This window comes from Heloderma suspectum, chromosome 4 (genome assembly GCF_057233095.1).
Source record: "Heloderma suspectum isolate Gila_16-S chromosome 4, 16-S_ref, whole genome shotgun sequence".
In the NCBI taxonomy this organism is placed as follows: domain Eukaryota; kingdom Metazoa; phylum Chordata; class Lepidosauria; order Squamata; family Helodermatidae; genus Heloderma; species Heloderma suspectum.
The window spans coordinates 137,465,620-137,486,222 of NC_139461.1; the positions used below are offsets into that span (position 1 = coordinate 137,465,620).

Consider the following 20,603-nt stretch of genomic DNA (forward strand, 5'->3'; position numbering starts at 1 on the left):
AGAAGAGGTGCCCAAGGCAGCTAGTCTCTCGGTAGAGCCAATGCAGTAACTCTGCTTCCCTTCTCTCCTTGTGCTGCAGCCAAATGGAATGGCCATAATTATTTTGTAAGCCTTCCAACAGCTCTGTAAAGAGAGTCGGTCATGGTGCAGAGACTGAAAGTGGCTCTCCTGAGGCCACCTAGTTCATGGAAGAGGTGAGATTCAAAAAGGAGTTTTTCTGATTCAGTCTCATCAGGTGTGGGCAGACCTCAGGCTTGTGGGATCAACTTTGTTACCAGAACCCTGAAAGCCTGGTGCAGAAACCATACACTGAAAATAAAATAATGTGTTTTGAGTAACAGAACTGAATGTTGTTCCACACAAAAATTCACTCTTGGTTACCCCAACTTCTCTACATTTCAGCAGTATACTTGGGATGGGAGGGCTCATTTTATTGTTGCTTTTGTTAAACAACTGGGAGTCAGGAATCCTTGTCAATATGCCAGGAAATCCAGTTCTACTACTCCTGCATTGCATTATGACAGGTTTCACGGGTGGATGGAATTTCTTTTCTTAAACTGTGATTGGGCTGAACAATGATTGAGACATAGCAGAGACTACAGATACCCATAAGAACATAAGAAGAGCCCTGCTGGATCAGACTAAGGGTCCATCTAGTCCAGCATTCTGTTCACAGTGGCCAACCAGCTAGGTATGAGAAACCCACAAGCAGGACATGAGTGCAACAGCACCCTCCCACCCACATTCCCAGCAACTGGTGTATAGGTATACTGACTCTGATACTGGAGGTGGCATGTAGCCATCAGGACTAGCAGCCATAGATAGCCTTCTCCTCCAGGAATTTATCTAACTCCCTTTTAAAGCCATCCAAATTGGTGGCCTTCACTATGTCTTGTAGAAGTGAATTCCATAGTCTAACTCTGTGCTGTGTGAAGAAGTCCTTCCTTTTATCTGTCCTGAATCACCCACCAATCAGCTTCATGGGATGACCTGGGTTCTAGTATTTTGAGAGAGGGAGAAAAATGTATCCCTATCCGAATTCTCCACACCATGCATAATTTTGTAGACCTCTATCATGTCTCCCCTTACTCTTCTTTTTTCCAAGCTAAACAATCCCAGCAGTTGGGAAGTATCCCAGCATCTCTCATAGGGGAGATGCTCCAGCCCCTTGATCATTTTAGTTGCCTTTTTCCAGCTCTACAATATCCTTTTTTAGGTGTGGTGACCAGAACTCTACACAGTATTCCAAGTGTGGTCACACCATAGATTTGTATAAAGACAGTATGACACTGGCAGTTTTATTCTCAGATCCTTTTCTAATTATGCCCGACATGGAGTTTACCTTTTTTACAGCAGCTACACACTGGGTTGACATTTTCATCGAGCTGTCCACCACAACCCCAAGATCTCTTTCTTGGTTGGTCACTGCTAGCTCAGATCCCATTAGATTATACCTGAAGTTGGGATTTTTTGCCCCAACGCGAATCACTTTACACTTGCTTACAATGAACTGCATTTGCCGTTTAGATGCCCATTCTCCCAGTTTGGAGAGATCCTTTTGGAGCTCCTCACAATCCCTGCTTGTTTTAACCAACCTAAATAATTACGTGGCATCAGCAAACTTGGCCACTTCACTGCTCATTCTTAATTCCAGATCATTTATGAATAGGGTGAAAAGCATTAGTCCTAATACAGATCCCTGTGGGACCCCACTATTTACTTCCCTCTATTGGGAGAATTTACCATTTATTCCTACTCTACGCTTTCTGTTCTTCAACCAGTTACTGATCCATAAGAGGACCTCTCCTCTTATCCATGACTGCTAAGTTTGCTCAGGACTCTTTGGTGAGGGACTTTGTCAAACGCCTTTGGAAGTCCAAGTAAATAATGTCTACTGGATCACCCCTATCTACATGTTTACTGACACTCTCAAAGAACTCTAAAAGATTAGTGAGACAGGACTTGCCTTTGCGGAAGCTGTGTTGATTCTTTTTCAGCAGGGCTTGTCTTTCTATATGCTTACTAATTTTATAGTTAATAATGCCTTCAACCAATTTACGTGGAACAGACATCAAGCTAACTGGTCTGTAATTTCCCGGATCTCCTAGGATCCCTTTTTGAAAATTGGTGTTACATTGGCCATCTTCCAGTCCTCTGGTGTAGAGGCTGATCTTAGGGACATGTTGCATATTTTGGTTAGAAGATCAACAATTACATATTTGAGTTCTTTGAGAATTCTAGGATGGATACCACCTGGGCCCAGTTATTTATTTGCTTTCAATTTATCAATAAGGTTGAGAACTTCATCTTTTGTCACCACTATTTGCCTCAGTTCCCCAGACTCCCTTCCTGAAAACATTAGTTCAGGCACAGGTATCTGTCCTATAACTTTTGCAGGAAGACAGATGAGAAGAATTCATGCATCTTCGCTGCAATCTCCTTGTCTTCCTTCAGTACTGCTTTAACTCCATTGTCATCCAATGGTCCAAGTGCCCCCACAGCTGGTTTTCTGCTTCTGATATATTTAAAGAATTCTTTATTGTTGGCCTTGATGCTGTTAGTGATATGCTCTTCAAAATGCTTTTTTGCATCTCTTATTGTCTGCTTGCATCAACTTTGTGTAAACTTGTGTTCCCTTTTGTTCTCCTCACTTCGGCAGACTTCCTTTTTCTGAAGGAAGCTCTCTTTTCTCTAATAGCTCCCTTGACACTGCTCATTAACCATGTCGGCGACCTCTTGGACTTGGTGCTACCTTTCCTAACCTGAGGTATACATTTTAGCTGGGCTTCTACTATTGTGGTTTTGAGTAACTGCCAAGCATTTTGAAGGGATTTAATCCTCTTGACTCCTCCTTTTAACTTTTTTTTTCACCAGTTCCCTCATTTTAGAGAAGTTTCCTGTTTTGAAGTCAAATGTGACTGTGTTGGGCAATTTTCCACTTAAATATATATTAAATCTGATAGCACTGTGGTCACTGTTTCCAAATGGTTCAACATTTATATCTCATACTAGGTCCTGGGTGACACCACTCAGGATTAAATCAAAGGCTGCTTCCCCTCTGGTCAGTTCCATGACCAGCACAATCGTTTAGGGCACAGTCGTTTAGGTCATCAAGAAATTTAACCTCTTTTTCGTGACTGGAACATGCATTTATCCAGTCAACGTGGGGATAATTGAAGTCACCCATTGTTACAACATTTCCTTGTTTGGAGGCCTCTCTGATTTTGTTTTCCATCTCAAGGTCACTCTGAGCATTCTGGTCTGGGGGACAATAGCATGTTCCTAGCACTAAATTAGCTTTGGAGCCTGGTATTGTCACCCACAGCACTTCTGTGGAAGAGCCTACTCCTTTTAGGTGTTCTAGTCTGCTTGACACTATGCCCTCTGACGTACAGTGCAACACCTCCCCCAGTATTCCCTTCCCTGTTCTTCCTGTAGAGTTTACATCCAGAGATGACCATATCCCACTGGTTCTCTCCATTCCACCAGGTTTCTGTAATGCCCACTATATCCAGGTTCTCCTTTAAAACCAAGCACCCCAATTCTCCTATTTTGGCTTGGAGGCGTCTAGCATTTGCATAGAAACACCTCCCTCTCCAGATGCCTCTGCCATGTGCATCTTTTGCTATGGGACTTTGGCCTTTTTGACTGGCTATTATGTTCTACCATGTACTCCTAGCCTCTTTCCTCCCCTTCTACATTTGGGCAATCAAAAACATTTTCATCTTCATCCCCTTGGGATGATTTAACCCAAACCAGATGCTTCCCAGCTTCTGTAGGTTTTCCCCCAAATGATTTCTACTCTTGTTGGAATTTAGATCAATGTGCTGTTGTATTATTTATTAGAAAATGTTACAAAATGCATTGGAAGGGCAGAATGTATCACATAGGTGAGCTAACATGTAAACCAATAAAATCACACCAGCATCTATGCTAAAATAATGGACTGGATTATCTTGAGCTCAAATACATATAGATTTGACATAACTTTCCTATGTGCTATATTTCATGAGAAGTAGAATGTTGACTATGATCTCTCATACCCCACACATACCACTCCAATGCATTGTAGGCAAGTTTTGAAAAGTTTACTCAATAATGACAGCTTACGTGCTAATGATCAATCATGAACAGAAACAGTCACATGAAATCACAGTATTTGGCTAGCAGACTAACTGGACATAATCCAGCAAGCCACAGCTAAATCCCATTCAAATCAATGGGACTTCTGTGCCTTGTTGTCTGAAATCTAGGTAACTACAACCCATTTCTGCTAAACTGGAGATTTCCCTCCTACCAAGTAAAACATACATTATTTGTAGAAACAATAGTACACTAGCATGGAGAGGAATAGAACTTCATTTATATCTATCAACCTGGCTAGTCATGTCATTTACCATTCATATGGATTATTCCAGCCTATAAGTAGACAAGTCATTACCAAGGGAGATACAGTAACCTTGACAATGTTGTTCATCTTGTTTCCCAGTTAGCATGACAAATGAGTGCTCTATTATGCCACCAAAGTACTAGGGAAGGGGACAATGATTTCTCCAATGTAGGTTTAATGTCTGCAATAAAACTACAACAATATCTTGCATCTATATGCTTGAGTGCGTATTCTAATCTCAGATTCATCTGACGCTCTCACATATAAATGTCTGCCGGTTGAGAGTAAGCAAAACAAGCCCCTGGCTACTTTGAAAAAGGAGTATCCATTGTGAATTACTGTTCTTGCTGATAAACCATGCAAATTATAATAATTGTATCAAACATGTAAGTCATGAAATGTTTTAGAAAACCTCAGGATTTTTCAGCAAGGTTTAAGAGAAACTACATGGGTCCGACACCAACAATAATAAAAATAACACATACCACCTAGTACGAAAATATGGGATACATGTTTACAGCAGTCTCAGAGAATAGAATACAGAAACTGGTTGCCACAAATCACTTTGTAACCAAGATAACAGAATAGGCAGTTAGCTCACCATTGCTGGAGTATAGAAAAATATTTTTTTCCTTATTTAAAATAAAAACACAAGATTTTCAGGCCAGATACAATATTTACATCCAAAACAAAAAATATGGGGAACACCCTATAATTTCTTGGCTTACATTCTGATTAAGGAAATATTTCCAGTGATGCCTTTGTGCTCATCATCCATTCATGGAAGTGCACATTCCTTTCCAAGGAAGAAGACTGGCCAGCAGGCACCAAAGTACTACAGTTTTCCTGCTTTGAAATACATGTCAAGAAGACTCATTGACAGATTTCTTTTCCCCAAACTTAGGAAAACATTTCACAATTTATCTATAATGGGACTCTAGAGGCCATTTTTGCTTTGCGTGTTCAAGAGAGACAGCTACCTGCTCAGATTTGATTTTGTGCGTGCGTGAAAGACAGAAAACCAAACCAAAGTGGTTTAAAATTTCACCTCTGACTGGACAAGGCAAATCTGTTAAAAAGGACTTATTATATTCTCAGCTATTCTGTAGGCAAAAGTCTTAAGAGAACGTATGTGTGGAGAAGAATGTGGTCATAAACCTTTAATCCAGGATGGCTCTGAAGTCTTCATACAGAGGTGGCTCTGTCACTTCCTTCAGGAGCTTCATGGTAGATTCTGGAATCTGCTGAAGCAACCGTAATTTACCTACAAAAATGGTGCCATTAGTCAATGTTCAGACATGTAAGTAATTCAGAATACACTAGGCCACCATCAGGCAAAATAGACATTACTTTAAATCTGTATCTAGCAGCTATGTCTTTTTTTTCCAGTTCTACTCTAGAGGAGGCACAGGGTCCCAATCCAGATTCCAGTGTGTGGGCAGCTTTTGAACATCTGGACTGGGCTCCCTGCACCTACTCTAGAATAAAAATGAAAAAAAGACACAGCTGCTAGATACAGATTTAAAGTAATGTCTGTTTTGGCCCCAAGTGCTAGGCTTAAGACAAAAGCTAAGCCAAATTCACTGGGAATGTTCCTCCACCTCTATGCTTACAAAGACCCCTTCTTGGGACTAAATGAGACATGATGATTTGAGCCTTGCTCAAAGTGCTGTGTTATTTTTAAACTGTTTACAGCTGCAGTGGCCATGACCAATTTTCATTGGGACAATAGCATGCTGAGAAGCTGTTATTTTTGTAAAAAAAACAACAACCCCTTCCTCCCCGGGCTCAGTCCCAACAAAAATCCATCTCCCCCCTCCCCCATGGCAAATACTGGCCCAGAAGGTACCTATGGGAGCTTGTTTTCTGGGACTAACAGCTGCCACAGGATGAGGATTGTCATATGGACTGTGGCAGAGGAGGAAAAAGTTAACCTTCCCTTCACATATGCTATCACACTGTTGAAAAATAAACCAGGTTATTTCTGTCTTTTGGGGACTTCTGAATAAATCTGGGGAGTAGCTGTCAGTGCATCTCTAATCAAAGACACTGAATTACATGGCTGAAATCTGCAACAAGGCTACTTTGTACAATGTCCTCGATAATAATCTATATCTTAAACATGTGTTACAGATTAGCTTTTATTGCAAGAACAATGCCAGTGACTGTACAGATAAGATTCACCAATTAGATCATGAAGATCTAGGCAATATTAACTTGACATCATAAAAACCTGTATATCCTTAATGCACCATAATTGTATCTAAAAATAGTTCAACTGAGTCAGAAAGCTTAGGCTTCTACTAGCACACCACCACCACCAAAAGAAAAATACCCTAATTTCTCAAAAGCACCCTTAGATATTTAATTAACAAATACTTTTTCTTACCAACAGCAATGATCACAGTAACTAAAAACAGAAATTCACCTTAAGAATAAGTTTGCATCTTTAGTTGAAGCAGAAATGAGTAGCATAGTTTTACATTGCTAAACTTAATTTTTATTAGCATAGGGCTCCAGCGCACAAGGATGACTGGGAATGGAAGCAGTCTTCTGCATACATAGCAGTTGCCGGTGAACACTGCAGTGCTCACTGAGGCCCTATTTAAGTAGACAGAGATGCACAGAGATATGTACACTCATTTGGGAGCTGACCGCAATTAGAGCTGGACTGGGACCCCACCGTAGCTCTGTTTGTGCGTTCCCTCTCCTGTCTCCCCTGCAGTTCTAAATCATGTAGGGAGGCCTACACGAGTGCAAGAGCCCCACCCCCCATGTTCACTCCAACACATGGAGGGCTGCAAAGCCAGCTCATTGGGAATGCAATGCCCAAGAAGCACGTCCCCATTCTCCCCCCTCACACAACAGGGAACGCGTGAGGAGCAACGCCCAAATAGGGCTTAGGTGGAAACTCTCATGGAGAGAAACACAGTATATGAGGAACATCAAAGTGGAGAAGTACTTACATTGTTCGAGTGGCACAAGAAGGCACTTGTAAATAACTCTGTGATTTGCCAGTTTAATACTGAAGGCATGATAGGAGAGCCACTGTGTTGCTTCATAGGTAAGTGGAGCTGCAGTACCGGCAGGAGAAAAAGAGAGCTCTAGGAGTAAAACAAAGCAACACTTGAGTTTCTTTACTTAAGAGATGGATGTCCCACACTTTCAACAGGGCATTTTTTTGGGGGGGGTAGCTTGAATTTGAGGAGGGCCCATACTTCAGTGGCAGAGCACATGCTTTGCACGTATAAGGATTCAACCCCAACATCTCCCGTTAAAAGGAACATGTAGCAGATGACGGGAAAAAACATAGCTCGTAGTGATTAAAGGGAAGTGAATCATAATGATTAAAGGGAAGTGGTGCCACGTCACTGGCACCATCCTTGACAATGGGTCCATGCTGCTGGCTTCACCCCTGAGCTCTGCATGTTGAGCGAAGATCAGAAGGAAGAGCCTGTTGTACTCATGGAGGCTCTTCTATACAGCCCCATTTCCTTTTAGTGTGTGAACAGGGCTTATCTCAAAGGACTTGTTCTTTGGAATAGACTTGCTCTTTCTGAACTTTTGAGAGGAATGTCAGAAAACTGACCTATTCTAAGTGCGTCCCTGCCAGCACCGCACTATTGCCAGCCTGTCCACAGCAACCAGTTCCTCCACCCCTTCCAGCCAGTGGGGACCAAAGGAGAGCTGGGGGCATGCAGAAATGGGAGGGCTGCTCTTTCGGCTTTAGTGAGAGATCACAAGTCTTGGCAAACTACAATCCCAAAGGTTACTTGTGTTGGGAACTTCCTGGTGGTAAGACTTTCAGGCCTAATGAAGACACAAGGTAAACCCCAACATGCATTTCCAGTCACTGATGCTAGCAGGTAGAGTTGAGAGGGAAAGGGGTTATTTCCGAACCTAGTCAAAATAGAAAATACTGGGCTAGACAGACAAACAGTTTGGCTGACAATATAAGGCAGCTCTCCATGTACATTTTAAAGAAATTGCTCAATTAGACTAACAAAATTCAAGATTGCAAATATCAATTTGTGTGAATCAAATCAAATCAGATTTTCCTAGATTTCCCCTAGAAAAGAAACCCTCCTTTTCTTCTTTTTCCTACAGAGCAGAGTAATGATAGGTGCAGAGCTATTGGTAAAAGATGGACAACAGTAATATATGTTTTAAGGGAAGTGGTTGGAAGTCATGGCAAACACTGTAGATTTTCAGAATACGTTGCTGCAATGGTGTAGACTCTAAAGACATTTTTAAATGTATATTCTTTTAAATACAAGATGGGATTCCCACAATTTGGAGCTCTCAAATTCGGTAAACTTCCTTGGAAAAATAGGATGTGATCATCTCAACTCACTGGACATTTGCAATCTAGCATGGACGTGAGCAGGAATCAAATGCCATGAAATGCTGAGATAAAGTATGAATAATGGCTACTTTAGCCTCCATGCTTCACTGGGAAGTTTTTGTTTAGAGCAAATTCTGTGCAAGTTCATATCTCTAGCTTCTTATAGATTTGTTAGAAAATACTATATGGACGGAGTAGCAAATCTCTTAACAACTAATAAAACAGAAATAGCAATGACCCAGTTCGCATTTAACAACCAACCATGGGTTAAGGAACAGGAATGCCCTGTTCCTGGGTTGTTTGGTGTGGTATCCAAACCCAGCACTCTGGGTTGTTTAGGGAGAAACAAGCCAGAGTTTGAACCCATGGTTTGTTGTTGTCCCTCAACAACCCCGAGTTCTGAGTTTGCATCAAACAATGCAGGAACAGGGCATTAGGGTTACACAACCTATGTATTGTAATCCCATGCACACTAGCATGGGAGCAAACACAGTGCATAGGACCAGGCTGTTAGCTTGTCATTTAGATTTTTAAAAGTATCTATATCATGCGTTGATCTAGATTGCTATTTCATGAACGGAAGGGCTCCTTATGTTCACAGAAGGCACCAGGATCTACTGGAGGCTCCCCATTCTAGGAAAAGGGTGAAAATGTGATTTCTGCAACTTCTTCTTCCCCCTGCAGCCCCATGTCACCTCTCATACTGCTTCAGGGGGATCCTTCAGCCTTCCAAAGCAGCTTTTCAGGAGGCACAGGGGGAAGGAGGAATTACGAAGGAATTGCCTCCCTGCCCCTTCCTCCAGCATAAGCAGGAATCTGCTAAGCGCTACTCTGGATCCATCCCCATATAGATGGAGAGCAGTGGCCCATTACCTTTCAGGCCGTCATGCCAGAATCTGAAAATGTCTCCTAATTATGTATATACTGCACTGGAATTTGCTTTCTGAATAGACATGCTGGCTGCAATGAATTCATGTACTAATGAATGTTCTGTAGAAAAGCACTCTAAGGACCAAACTAGATATGACACTAAATGCAGTACAGGAAATTGCATCTCACTTCACCCATTGGGGGGCAGAGGAAGCAACCAGGATTGGGACTTTAACCCTTCATCCTCCATGGACATGACAAAAATCATTACACCCAAGCTGTAGCCAATGATAACTTGCCTCTCAAGCCAAATAGCAGCTTGTTGAGGAGGAGGGTTTTCATTGGGACTGCTGCACAGGAGGAAGGGATGAACTGCCCCTCCCTACGTGCCACACTGTGATAGTGTCTCCTCCCAGCCTCAACAACAGCTATTTGTAGTGAGAGAGAGAGAGAGAGAGAAAGAGATGTAATTTTCAGTGATGCATTTAGCATCATTTCTAGTTTGGCCCTACACAAGAGAAGCAAGTCAGAAAAAACTAGTCCAGCAGACATCCCCAACAAGGATCTTGGATCGTGTTTTTAAGACATTTACATAACCTACCTGCATTTTTGGCTTTCAAAATAGAGAAGCAGCATGAAGTGATATCAGAGATTACCCTCAGGAAGAATTTGGGATTATTTTTAATTTGTTGATTAAAAGGAAGCTGAAGAACACATGCATGAAACCTAGGATTTAAAAAAGAGAACCTTTCATTGTTTAACATTCAGTGTGCATAGAACTTCAGCCCTATTAGGAAGTAAATTCCAGTTAACTGAGTGGGAAATAGAGTTGGTGTTTGAAACCAGGCAACTGCCTGAGAGAGGGTGGCTTTGGCCACGGTAACAATTTGCTTCACTCTTGCACATCATTGCTGGGGCTTTCCAAGAGATGATCTACTGTTTGGGATCTCTTTTATTTTCCTCCACAGCTGTTGCACAGAAGAGTGACATGACCCACAGAGATTAAAGAGCCAAGCCGGATGGTTTCCGATGACATCCTAAGCCATTCCTATTTGGCCTTGACCAAAGTATATGTTCTTTATGATAAGCAGATGTTTGCAGGGAGGGGGGAGAAAAACAAATCCTTGCAGGAGAAAAGGTTTCTGTTCACTTGTAAAGTCGTTAAAAGATTATCAGTACTTAAGAAAGTGAAGATGGGACTTCTAATGCATTAAGGGGAAGGCTGAAAGGACGCAGGTCAAAGTCCTGGCAGATTTATCCAGACATAATGTTCCAGAGGAAAAAACTGGTTAATGAGTTACATGCTTACCATCTAATTTTTGACAGGAGGGGAGATGAAAGAGGGAGAGGAGCAGGGGAAAGAAGCAAGTGCAGTTACACATACACAGGTTTTGTTTCAATGGAGGTGAACTTAACTGGTGCTGAAGATCAGAATCTGATTTTCGACCTGGGGATGTTGCAGACCCACCCCCTGGTTAAGTTCAGTTCAACTTGGCACTAACCCAGAGAAAACTCTTAATGCAGATAAACATTTTAAGACCCAGATTTTGTTCATTCCTGTTTTGCTCCATAATGCCGGTCAGGAGGCCACCACAAGGAATGCTTGGGTCAAGCTGGAGTAGGACTCAAGGTACAAAACTGTGACAATTAACTCTGAATTAACTCTGTGCTTGGCCATCATGATTGGTCCTTGTTCGCCATGCTGCTATGTCTTTAAGCATTCCCCTTGATTTTCCTTCTACAGCCTCTGACCATTGTGTGTGGAACCAAAGGTTCCCCCAAATTACTGGGGCCAAACTCATTTTCTACCCAGTTCCTTTTCTTTAAAAAAGATTTCTTTAAAAAGGATTTAACTGGAGGATTTCTGGGTGAGCTTCTCCTTGTGCTTCTCTCTAGGATATTTGAAAGTGCCAAAACAGCAACCTACGAAGAGGGTGGCAGCCAAGCAGCATTTTCCACTGTAGGCCTCTGGGAGGGTGGAGAAGGGGGCAACTGGGCAAGTCTGATCGGCAAGAAGCCTGTAGACAGTCAAGCCCCAGCATTTTCAAATATGTGAGTCCTCACTGAGATCACCCACAGGGAAGAATGGGGTTGATGCAGGGCCAGGTTAAAACTCTGGTGGAGGGGAAGACGGGCTGTGAGGCTCCTACTGCTTGTAGGCCCAGTCGCCTGAGGCTGGAGGTAAAGTGGAACAGGGAGAAGGGGCTGAAGGAACTAGGCAAATGGGGAAGCAGCAGCAAAGTCAGTGTAGTGTAGTGGTGAGAGTGTTGGACTGGGAGCCAGGAGATCTGGGTTCTAGTCTCCACTCAGCCATGGAGCCTCACTGGATGAGTTTGGGCCAGTCACAGACCCAACATACCTCACAGGGTTGTTGTTGTGAGGATAAAATGGAGAGGAGGAGGATAACGTAAGTCGCCTTGGGTTCTTTGCAAGAGGAAAAAAGGCGGGATATAAATGCAATAAATACATACATACATACATACTAGTGAGCATATAGCAATAAGTCCAAGGGAACTACTAAAACAGCCTTCACCAACCTGATGCCCTCTAGATGTGTTGAACTGCAAACCTCATCATTCCCAACTAGCATATCTGGAGGGCACCAGGATGGGGAAGGCTTTATTAAAAGAAATATGTGATTCGCTGGGATTCAATATGTGAATCTAAAGGTAGCACAAGCCCTGTAGGAACACAGCACCTTGTAAATTTCCCCTGTAGAACAGACAAACCTTAAGTCACCTATGGGGCACTTATGAAGAACAGCTCCCCCAAGCACCACATGCTCTGTACTTTGTGGGCACACTGTGATTGTCGAGATAATACAAGGGCTAAGGGAAATGGATTTTTAAAAAACAAACTGAAGGAACTGATGAGTACAGCAGTGCTGAAAGCATAGCACTAAATGAAAAACATTATGAGGAGTCTGGAAAGGACCCTTGAAGCAAGATGCTCCACACTTCCTAAATTCAAAAATGGGAAGCCAATTGTGAAGGTGATGTTGACACTCCTACATGGCATGGAAGAAGCATCATCAACACAGGGTCAAAAGTTCTAGGTGTGTTTAAAACACTGTGTTAGTGACCTTGCAACACGCACCACTGGAAGGTGAGACTTTACATTTCCCTAACCCACAGCACCTTCCAGTGGCATTTAATGGTACTGAAGCTTTGGAAGTTATTGCACATACCTGTAAGCCTGTAGCAGAAGTATCTTGTAAATGTTAATGCAGACTGTCCTAAGACTATTGATCTAAATTTAGAGAGTGGGAGGGTAGAGAGAGAAAAAAAAGTTACACTATTTTGGAAGTTTCTACCACGTAAAACAAATATTTGGGCTAAAAAAAATCAGAACAAAACAGTAGCATGGGGTAACTATTTTATGCAGAGATACAAAGGAATTGGAATCGCATGAAGTCATGCTACAGTACTGCCAAATGGCATTAAATGTTTAGACTTGACTGCACATTTAGAATCATTCTGCCTGAAGGGCTTCATCTAGGGATCACAGTTATGTTTCGCACTTTCTTACCTGTAAATCTACAAATAAACTGTGGCATTTCAGCTGTAGGACTGCAAGCAGTTTATTTCTCATGCTCACACCGGCTTTGCTGTTAAAGTTGAAAGTGAGGCTTGATCTGATAGATGTACAGGCATAACTGCAATAGGTGGTAACCAGGAGGAGAGAAATTGAACGAGCAGATTAAAGCAATCCCTTGATCCAAGCAATTGTCTGGCTTAGTTAGATTTTGCCTACTAATATTACAGCATCTTATTTCATTTAAAATACTGACGCTGGGTTGAATAAAAACATTAAAATTACTTGCGTCATAAAAATACACTTGGAGAGCACAAATCGATATAGCGAATTCTGCTTTTATTAAAAGCTACATATATCAACAGTTGTGTCACTATGGCTGGAACAAAAAGAACAGGTTAAAGTTTAACCACAAACAATGCACAGTTGCCAGCTAAAGGGGTAATGTACCTGGCACAACCAGGCCTACTGACTGGCTGGAGAGTTTATTCCTTCCATCTCAGACTGTGCACGGTCAACAATAAAGGGGCTCCCTGGGTTTAGTATTTATTTTGCTTAAAACATTTATGTACCAGCCTTCATGCTATTCAGGTTTCAGAGAGGCAGTGCACAATTTAACGTTACTTCACAACAAAACAAAAGTAAATCAGCAATTAAACATTAAAAACCCTTAAACAAAGCTAAAAGCTTTGCAGGGCTCCTGTGCACATGCTGGCTTTTGTAGTAACTTTTACAGAGCTTTGGCATACAAATCCCTCTTTGGATACAAGGGTGGCACAAAAGTACGCATAGCTATCGGAGCACACGTGGAGCCTTGGACAAGCATTTGGGCACAAAGGAAAGAGGCTGTCTGAATTGTTCATAACATTTATCATCCTGGCATGGAATGAGTGGGTAGCCAGCCAAACAGGCATGCATCTCCACACAGAACAATTTAGACAGCCAGCTTGTCCTCCACATGGTGCAACTGAGGCTGAAAAATAAAGGGGCTCGCAACTTGCTGAACGGTCATGTAAACTGGTCCCAAGCTTTTCATCACAGAAGCCTACATGTATGTCCCGTTATCAGACCTGCACAACTTGTAACTCGCCAATACAAATAGAGCCCATCAGTGACTGAACCCGTCTTGTCTCCTTGTCCTGGCCCCCTCCCCGTTCTCATCACTTCTCCTTTTCATTCCCTGGCTTTAAATTTCTTTTATTTTTCAGTGCCTTAAAAATGTGCAAATGGGGTCATTGTTATTATTTTTGTCGGTCTTTCGTAAGCGTGCAAGTGCACACTTATGCCTGTTCAATAGGTAGTCTTGCCTGGTCAATTTCTTTGTATGTTTCAGCTCTCAAAGGGAGTGGCGAAGTGGAGGTTACATACAAGGAAATTGACATGATTAGGTTGAATATAGGCTAATTTGCACACAGTTGCGAAGGACGGGGGAGAAATAATAGTAAGAGAAAAGAGGGACCCAGTAACGCAATTCAGAAGAACCAAAGATCGGGGGGAAAGGCAAACAGAGTAAGTGCACCAAAATGTGGGGATGATAATATCTCCCCTTGGCCACATGATCCTCTTGCTTTTAAGTGTCGGTGTTGGACTGATACTTCTCAGTGTCTTCCACCTTTTCAACGCTTCCCCAACTCTTCAGATACTTAATATTTTCACAGCTTCTTTTTGGAACAGTTACTGCTGCAGTTACTGCACTGCAGCAGATGTGCACAAATCTCCCTGACGGTTTTTTTTTAAAACCCAGAGAAGGCAGCTGCATGGGATGGAGTGAATGGGCCCCTGGTGGGGGGGAGGGTGAAGGTAAAGCTGGTGTGGGTGCCCCATTTGCTCCATCCTTCAACTGTTTTTTTTTTAAACTGTCAGGAATATTAGCACAAATTCAATGGCTGGGAAGTAAATGGAAAGGAAATCTGTGCACCTGCAGTAACTGCTCCCTTACTGCAGATGTGCAAATTTCCCCTCCATTTACTGTCAGGGAGCGCAGTAACTGCTTCGAAAAGAACTGCAAAAGGGTGAGGGAGTTAATATCACCTCTTTCTGGAGTAGCTGGAGAGTCAAGGAAGTGTTGAAAAGGTTGAGGATGCTGCGAAGTGTGAGTGCAACACTTAAAAGCGAGAGGATCACACTGCAAAGGGGGATATATTGTCATCCCCCTCCCATTTTGGTGCACTTACACCTCCCCCTTTTCAGTGTTTCTGAATCGCTCTACTGGGTCCCTCCTTTCTCTTACTATTTCTCCCCCAGTCCTTCGCAACTGTGAGCAAATTAGCCTATATGCAGCCTCATCTTGTTAATTTCCTTGTATGTTACCTACTCTACTTTGCTGTGCCCTTCGACTGAAACCTACAAGGAAATTGACCAGGCAAGACTACACATATCAGAAAGCCATAAGTGCGCCCTTGGGAAAGACTGACAAAAATAATAATAAATTATGACCCATTTGCACATTTTTAAGGCACCAAAAAATAAAATTTAAACAAGCCGGGGAGCGAGTGACAGTCATTCCAAAGTGCTGTTTCGGCATCAGTGGAAGGGCAATCACTGGCAAGGGAGACTGGAGGTGGAGCTGGTGAGATCACAAAGAGGAACGGGCTTTTTTCCTGCTCTTGCCAAGCAGCAACATAGCCGATCCTGGCAACCAATGGTAAAATCGTTCCCCCAGGTTTGGACAACACAACCCATCATGGGTACGAACAACCTTACAACAAGCCATAGGTTCTTTGTGTGGCTTGTTCGCGAAAAATAAGCCACCCCATGGAAAACATGCCAGGTTCAGATGACATGACAACCAACCATAGCTGAATGCCCATGGTGGGCTGTTGTGTTATGCAAGCCCAGTCAGGCACCTGATGGTGGGCTCTGCTTAGCTTTCACAAGCTGTGCAGACCTATGCTATATGCAAGTCTGAATGGAACACGTTTGTTTGTGGTAGAAGCTCTTATGCTCATGTTTTTACTCTAGCAGTAAACGTTAATTAGGGCCATTAACTAATTAAAAATGTTTTAGTTGATTAATCACCTGCATCTTAACTGATGAAGTTTAAATTAATTAGTATATCACTAAAACATGTTTTTTGGAGAAATCGAAGTGTAAGTGTACTTACAAATTTACAAATAAAAGCTACCCAATCATTGTTAAGACCATTTTATATATTTTAAAAATTTCCTATTCGAGTCAACTCACAAAAACCAAAATAGCCTCAGGAAAATAAGCATGCTTACTCACACTGTTTAAATTCTGAACTTGTCAATTGAAGTTAGCCCTGACTGATTAATCAGCTAAAGCTTCAGTTGATTAATCTAGCGATTAGAGCATACAGTCTTGACATGATTGGAAATGCTGATTCTATTTACCTTGAGTAATCACAATAAACTTCAAGGGTCTGTGTACAAATTAACAATCCACACCACGGGATTACACAGCAAGCTGGTAATTGTTTGAACTCTGAACATCCAGGGATATCTTCATCAACAGGAAAATTCACCACTGTCTTAGATGGGTTTATAACAAAGCCATACTCTGGAATGCCCATGGCCAAAGTCCTAAATTAATGAAAATGCATGGTTAAAAGTGTTTTCTACACAGGCACACAAAATAAGACATGGTCTCTTCTAGTGTGACTTCTGTGCTATGACAAGAGAAAAAAAATTCACAGCATGAAATGGAATCTTGAGTGGTGCTAGCTGTAGAGAATGCTAAGTGGACTGCCTTTAGAGATTATCTTACTCCGAGGAAGGAACACAAAAACAGACAGGAAGATTATTAAAAGGAGAGTACAGTCTGGTTCACTACAATTGTCACAAGAACTGTTAATTTTAAGATGGGTTGTGTTATTAGAATTCTGCACCCAGAAAGTAATTTTTCACCCTTTATAAATTATGCTAGTTATGCGAGATTTGCACGTCTTTTTTCTTGCTTTGCAAAATTCATTCTGCTTCTGCTAGTCATAGGAAGGAGCAAAAACCATCTCCTGAACACCTTACTCAGAAGCTGGAGATGTAGCCGAGATGTCAACGGGCACAGAATACGTACTTCTTCAGGCACGTTATCACAACCTTAAAATCTTTTTTATATATCTATATGGACATAGAATGTCAGAAGCCAAGTTTCTCGGGCAAATGAATGTGCTGAGTGCTACATTAACAGTTTATCTGCACTTCGGTGGAATAGCAGCATATGCCTGGCTATGGTTGTTGACATCAAGTATCTGTAAGAATATGTAAGGGGAACAGAGCAGAACAAGGGCAGATATGATTCAGTTTCTTTGTGCACAATCAGGTCTAAGAAGAAACGAAGCTCAAGCAAAGATGCCTCTGTCACCCATTTAAAACTTGGATCATTTATGTCATACCTCAAAAATGTTTTCGCTTGCATTAAATGAGGCGTAACAAGCAAAAAGTCATCTGTTAAACGCATCAGCACTCTGGAATATTAAAAAAAAAGTGTTAAAAACATGCCTTGATTTAATTTTTATAGTGAATATGAATGACTAATGCTTGTTTATTTTACATTCACACAAAGAAGTTTCGAGGGTTTCAGTTTTCCTAGCTCCTTTTCTCTCCCGTTAAAAGTGAAAACATAAAATAGTACACCAATCTTATCTATCCCATTATGAGAATCTGCATTATCCCAACTCATATGAATTAGCCAGGCTTCCTTAAATGAAAAAATAAATTAAATTAAAAAAATAAACAGGAGTGTTATTACCAATTTTAAAATTCTTCTTCTTATTAATTAATTTCTATTAATTATCTATTAGATAAATGATTTCGTGGCATTCTAGTGTATTTGTTTAGGTACTATATGTGATGAGAAGCTGATTTGTCTGGTAATTCGCCAATGGACAGAGAACGTGCGTGTATAAGAATGTTTCATGTTTTTATGAAGGCTTAAATAAGAACAAGGGGGTACACTATCTCCCTGCCCCTTCCTGGACCTCAAGGTTAATCTGAGGATGGCTACAGATAATTATTATTGATAACAACAAATTTCTAACCTGCTTCCTGGCAATACCTCCAAAGTGGCTTATGAAGCGTAAAACACAATTGAAAATATTTAAATATACATCCAACATTGTTTCACACCAAAACATCATAAAATCATACTAAGAATATACTTTCTTTCTGCATGGGCTTTTATGTGAGAGGAAAATTAGCCTTCCTAATTCAGGTAGTTTTTGCTAATTTCTCCCAATGAGGCTACTGAAAAGACGGAGGGGGGCCCCTTCTCAATTCTGAGTTGCCACAGTAATGCATTAAGATGTGGGAGGAACCACACAATTCTGGCTGGATCTAGGGAGTGGGAGGCAGGGGAACACTTTTTTGACAGCTTCTGCATGTCTTCGTTAAGAACCAACTAACACAGATGAGTCTGTGGGGGAAGTCAATGGCCCCGGTCAGAAGACCAACCAGGAGTTTTCAACATGGGCTTACCCTCCCTGCCCAAATATAACAGAGGGATAAAGCCTTAGCCAATGTTTCCCTTCTGCAAGACGATTTTACAAAGAAACTAGGTACGTTACTTTTCCCAAAATAAGATGTGATTGTTGATTTGCACAGAGAGTAACCAGAGGCTTGGCCAGGAGTTGCTCTCTCATACTATGCTGCACTTTGGAGAAAGCAAATCCACATTCTTAGTGCATGACAGAGGACTCAGGTAATGGGTGGGGTTGGCTCTCATGTCTGACACAATGTTTCCACCTTCACGTTCCCTGTAATATGTAGAAAACTCACTTCACTGGGCACCCAGGAGAGCGGTGGTCTCTGGAATTAAATTTATTGTTACTACTGCGGCCATCTTTGTGGACTGCTAGCGAAGGGAAATCTTTGTCAGATTTCTGGAGACTTCCAAAGAATGACAGTTGCCAGGGTTGCATGACTGGGAGCAATGAAAGGCAGATTTGAAATTGATTTACATTTGTAGTGTAGATATGTTCTACATGTCAGTTCTACCAGCCTGCCTTGTCATGTTGGATAATATCTCCATCTCCTCTCCACCTTTGGATGGGTGGAGTTTATTTTGGCCTTTCCTGGTAGGGAAGATACTGAACATCTATGGAGACTTGAGCACAATGGAACGTGGACCTTTGGTAATAATTAGCATACCAGGTAGCAGAATATTGCCATACCCGTCATTCTGCACACCATGTAGTAATTTGTTCTCCATGTCTCCATAGCAGAGGTTACAAAGCAGAGCTGACAAAATGGAGCCCTGGGGGATTCCACGGGACTGGACGTAGTACCTGGCAAACGTGAGAAATCAAAAAGTCATCATCGCAAAACATTCAAAACTGATAGGAGGACTAATGAAAACTTCACCACTGTCACAATTACACTGCACTATGAAAGCATTTTTAATGGCCAAGCTACACATGATGTGAGCAATCTGTGACATGGGGAGATTTTGTATTTTCCTAAAAGCGGAGTGAGTAAGTGTGATTTGGATAGTGACCACAAGAGGGGGAGTTGACCCCCCCCCCAGTGCCTCCTCCCTGATGTAAAATCCCATTCTCCCCTGCTCCAGAGCTGCTATTAGTCACAGAGGGGAAAACATACATGTACAATACACAATTCCATGTCCATAAAAATGTAAGAATGGCTGGATCAGGCTAAAAGGTCCATTCTGTTTCTTACACAGATCAGCCTTTGGAAGCTCACAAGCAGAGCAACAAAGGTGATCGCCACCCCTTATTTGTTTTCAGTAACCAGCACTCAGAGGTTATGCCACCATGGAATAAAAAAGGGCTGCCCTGACTGGAAACTGAACCCAGGCTATGTCAGTGACAGCAGCACCCACTAGAGTACAGTGTTTTATAGACCAACCCGGTGCAGATATGTTGGACTATAACTCGCAGAATCCCCCAGCTAGCGTCTAAATTCTAATCCAGGGAACAGACCAAAACAAAGACAGCAAGCACAGCATCAGTACTTTGCCCAAAACAGTGCTCCTCCTAAGCCTTGATCTGGCTTAGACACTAAATTGCAACCTGCCTCTTCCCCCATCTGCTGATAATCCCAACACCTTGCTCACAGCAGCTTTTCGCTGGCCTAACTACCAGGGCCATGTACTTGCCATATCCAGCAAACACCGTACCCGCTCCCCAAGCAACAGAAGAGATGATCCCCTGACTGGCTCCTCATGGATGCTTCCTTCTTTGGCCTGGTCTACACACACAGCAGAATGAGCTGGAAGAGTCCTGAGGTAGTTGAATCGACTGTATTTCAAACTGCGGAGCGGGGAAATCAAATTTTTTGAATGTTCCCCTTCAATAATACACACAATTCTCCCTGATGTGTTAAGCCCTAGCAGTTAGGTGGTTTGTTTGCTTTTTATTTGCAGGAACCTTGGTATATGGGAGAGCAATAAAAAGAAAATGACATCCCCCACCTGCACTCTGAAGCGATACAAGTCCACTCTACTGCCTCAGAATTAAATCACCTCATTCTGCTGCATGTCTAGGTCAGG

The 20,603-nt window shown here is 42.0% G+C and overlaps 1 protein-coding gene across 1 annotated transcript in view; it reads right to left on the bottom strand.

Annotated features, from left to right (window-relative positions):
• Window positions 1-3,809: 3,809 nt before the first annotated feature.
• The window catches only part of TERT (telomerase reverse transcriptase), a 55,052-nt gene continuing 38,258 nt past the window's right edge, over window positions 3,810-20,603 (bottom strand). The window contains exons 9-16 of the mRNA XM_084850661.1: window positions 19,267-19,380; window positions 17,491-17,562; window positions 16,493-16,681; window positions 13,134-13,260; window positions 12,793-12,854; window positions 10,207-10,331; window positions 7,357-7,494; window positions 3,810-5,654 (exon numbers count right to left, since the gene is read on the bottom strand). Coding sequence (XP_084706787.1) covers window positions 5,551-5,654; window positions 7,357-7,494; window positions 10,207-10,331; window positions 12,793-12,854; window positions 13,134-13,260; window positions 16,493-16,681; window positions 17,491-17,562; window positions 19,267-19,380 — 931 coding nt within the window. The 3' untranslated portion in view covers window positions 3,810-5,550. The remainder of the gene's footprint in view (window positions 5,655-7,356; window positions 7,495-10,206; window positions 10,332-12,792; window positions 12,855-13,133; window positions 13,261-16,492; window positions 16,682-17,490; window positions 17,563-19,266; window positions 19,381-20,603) is intronic.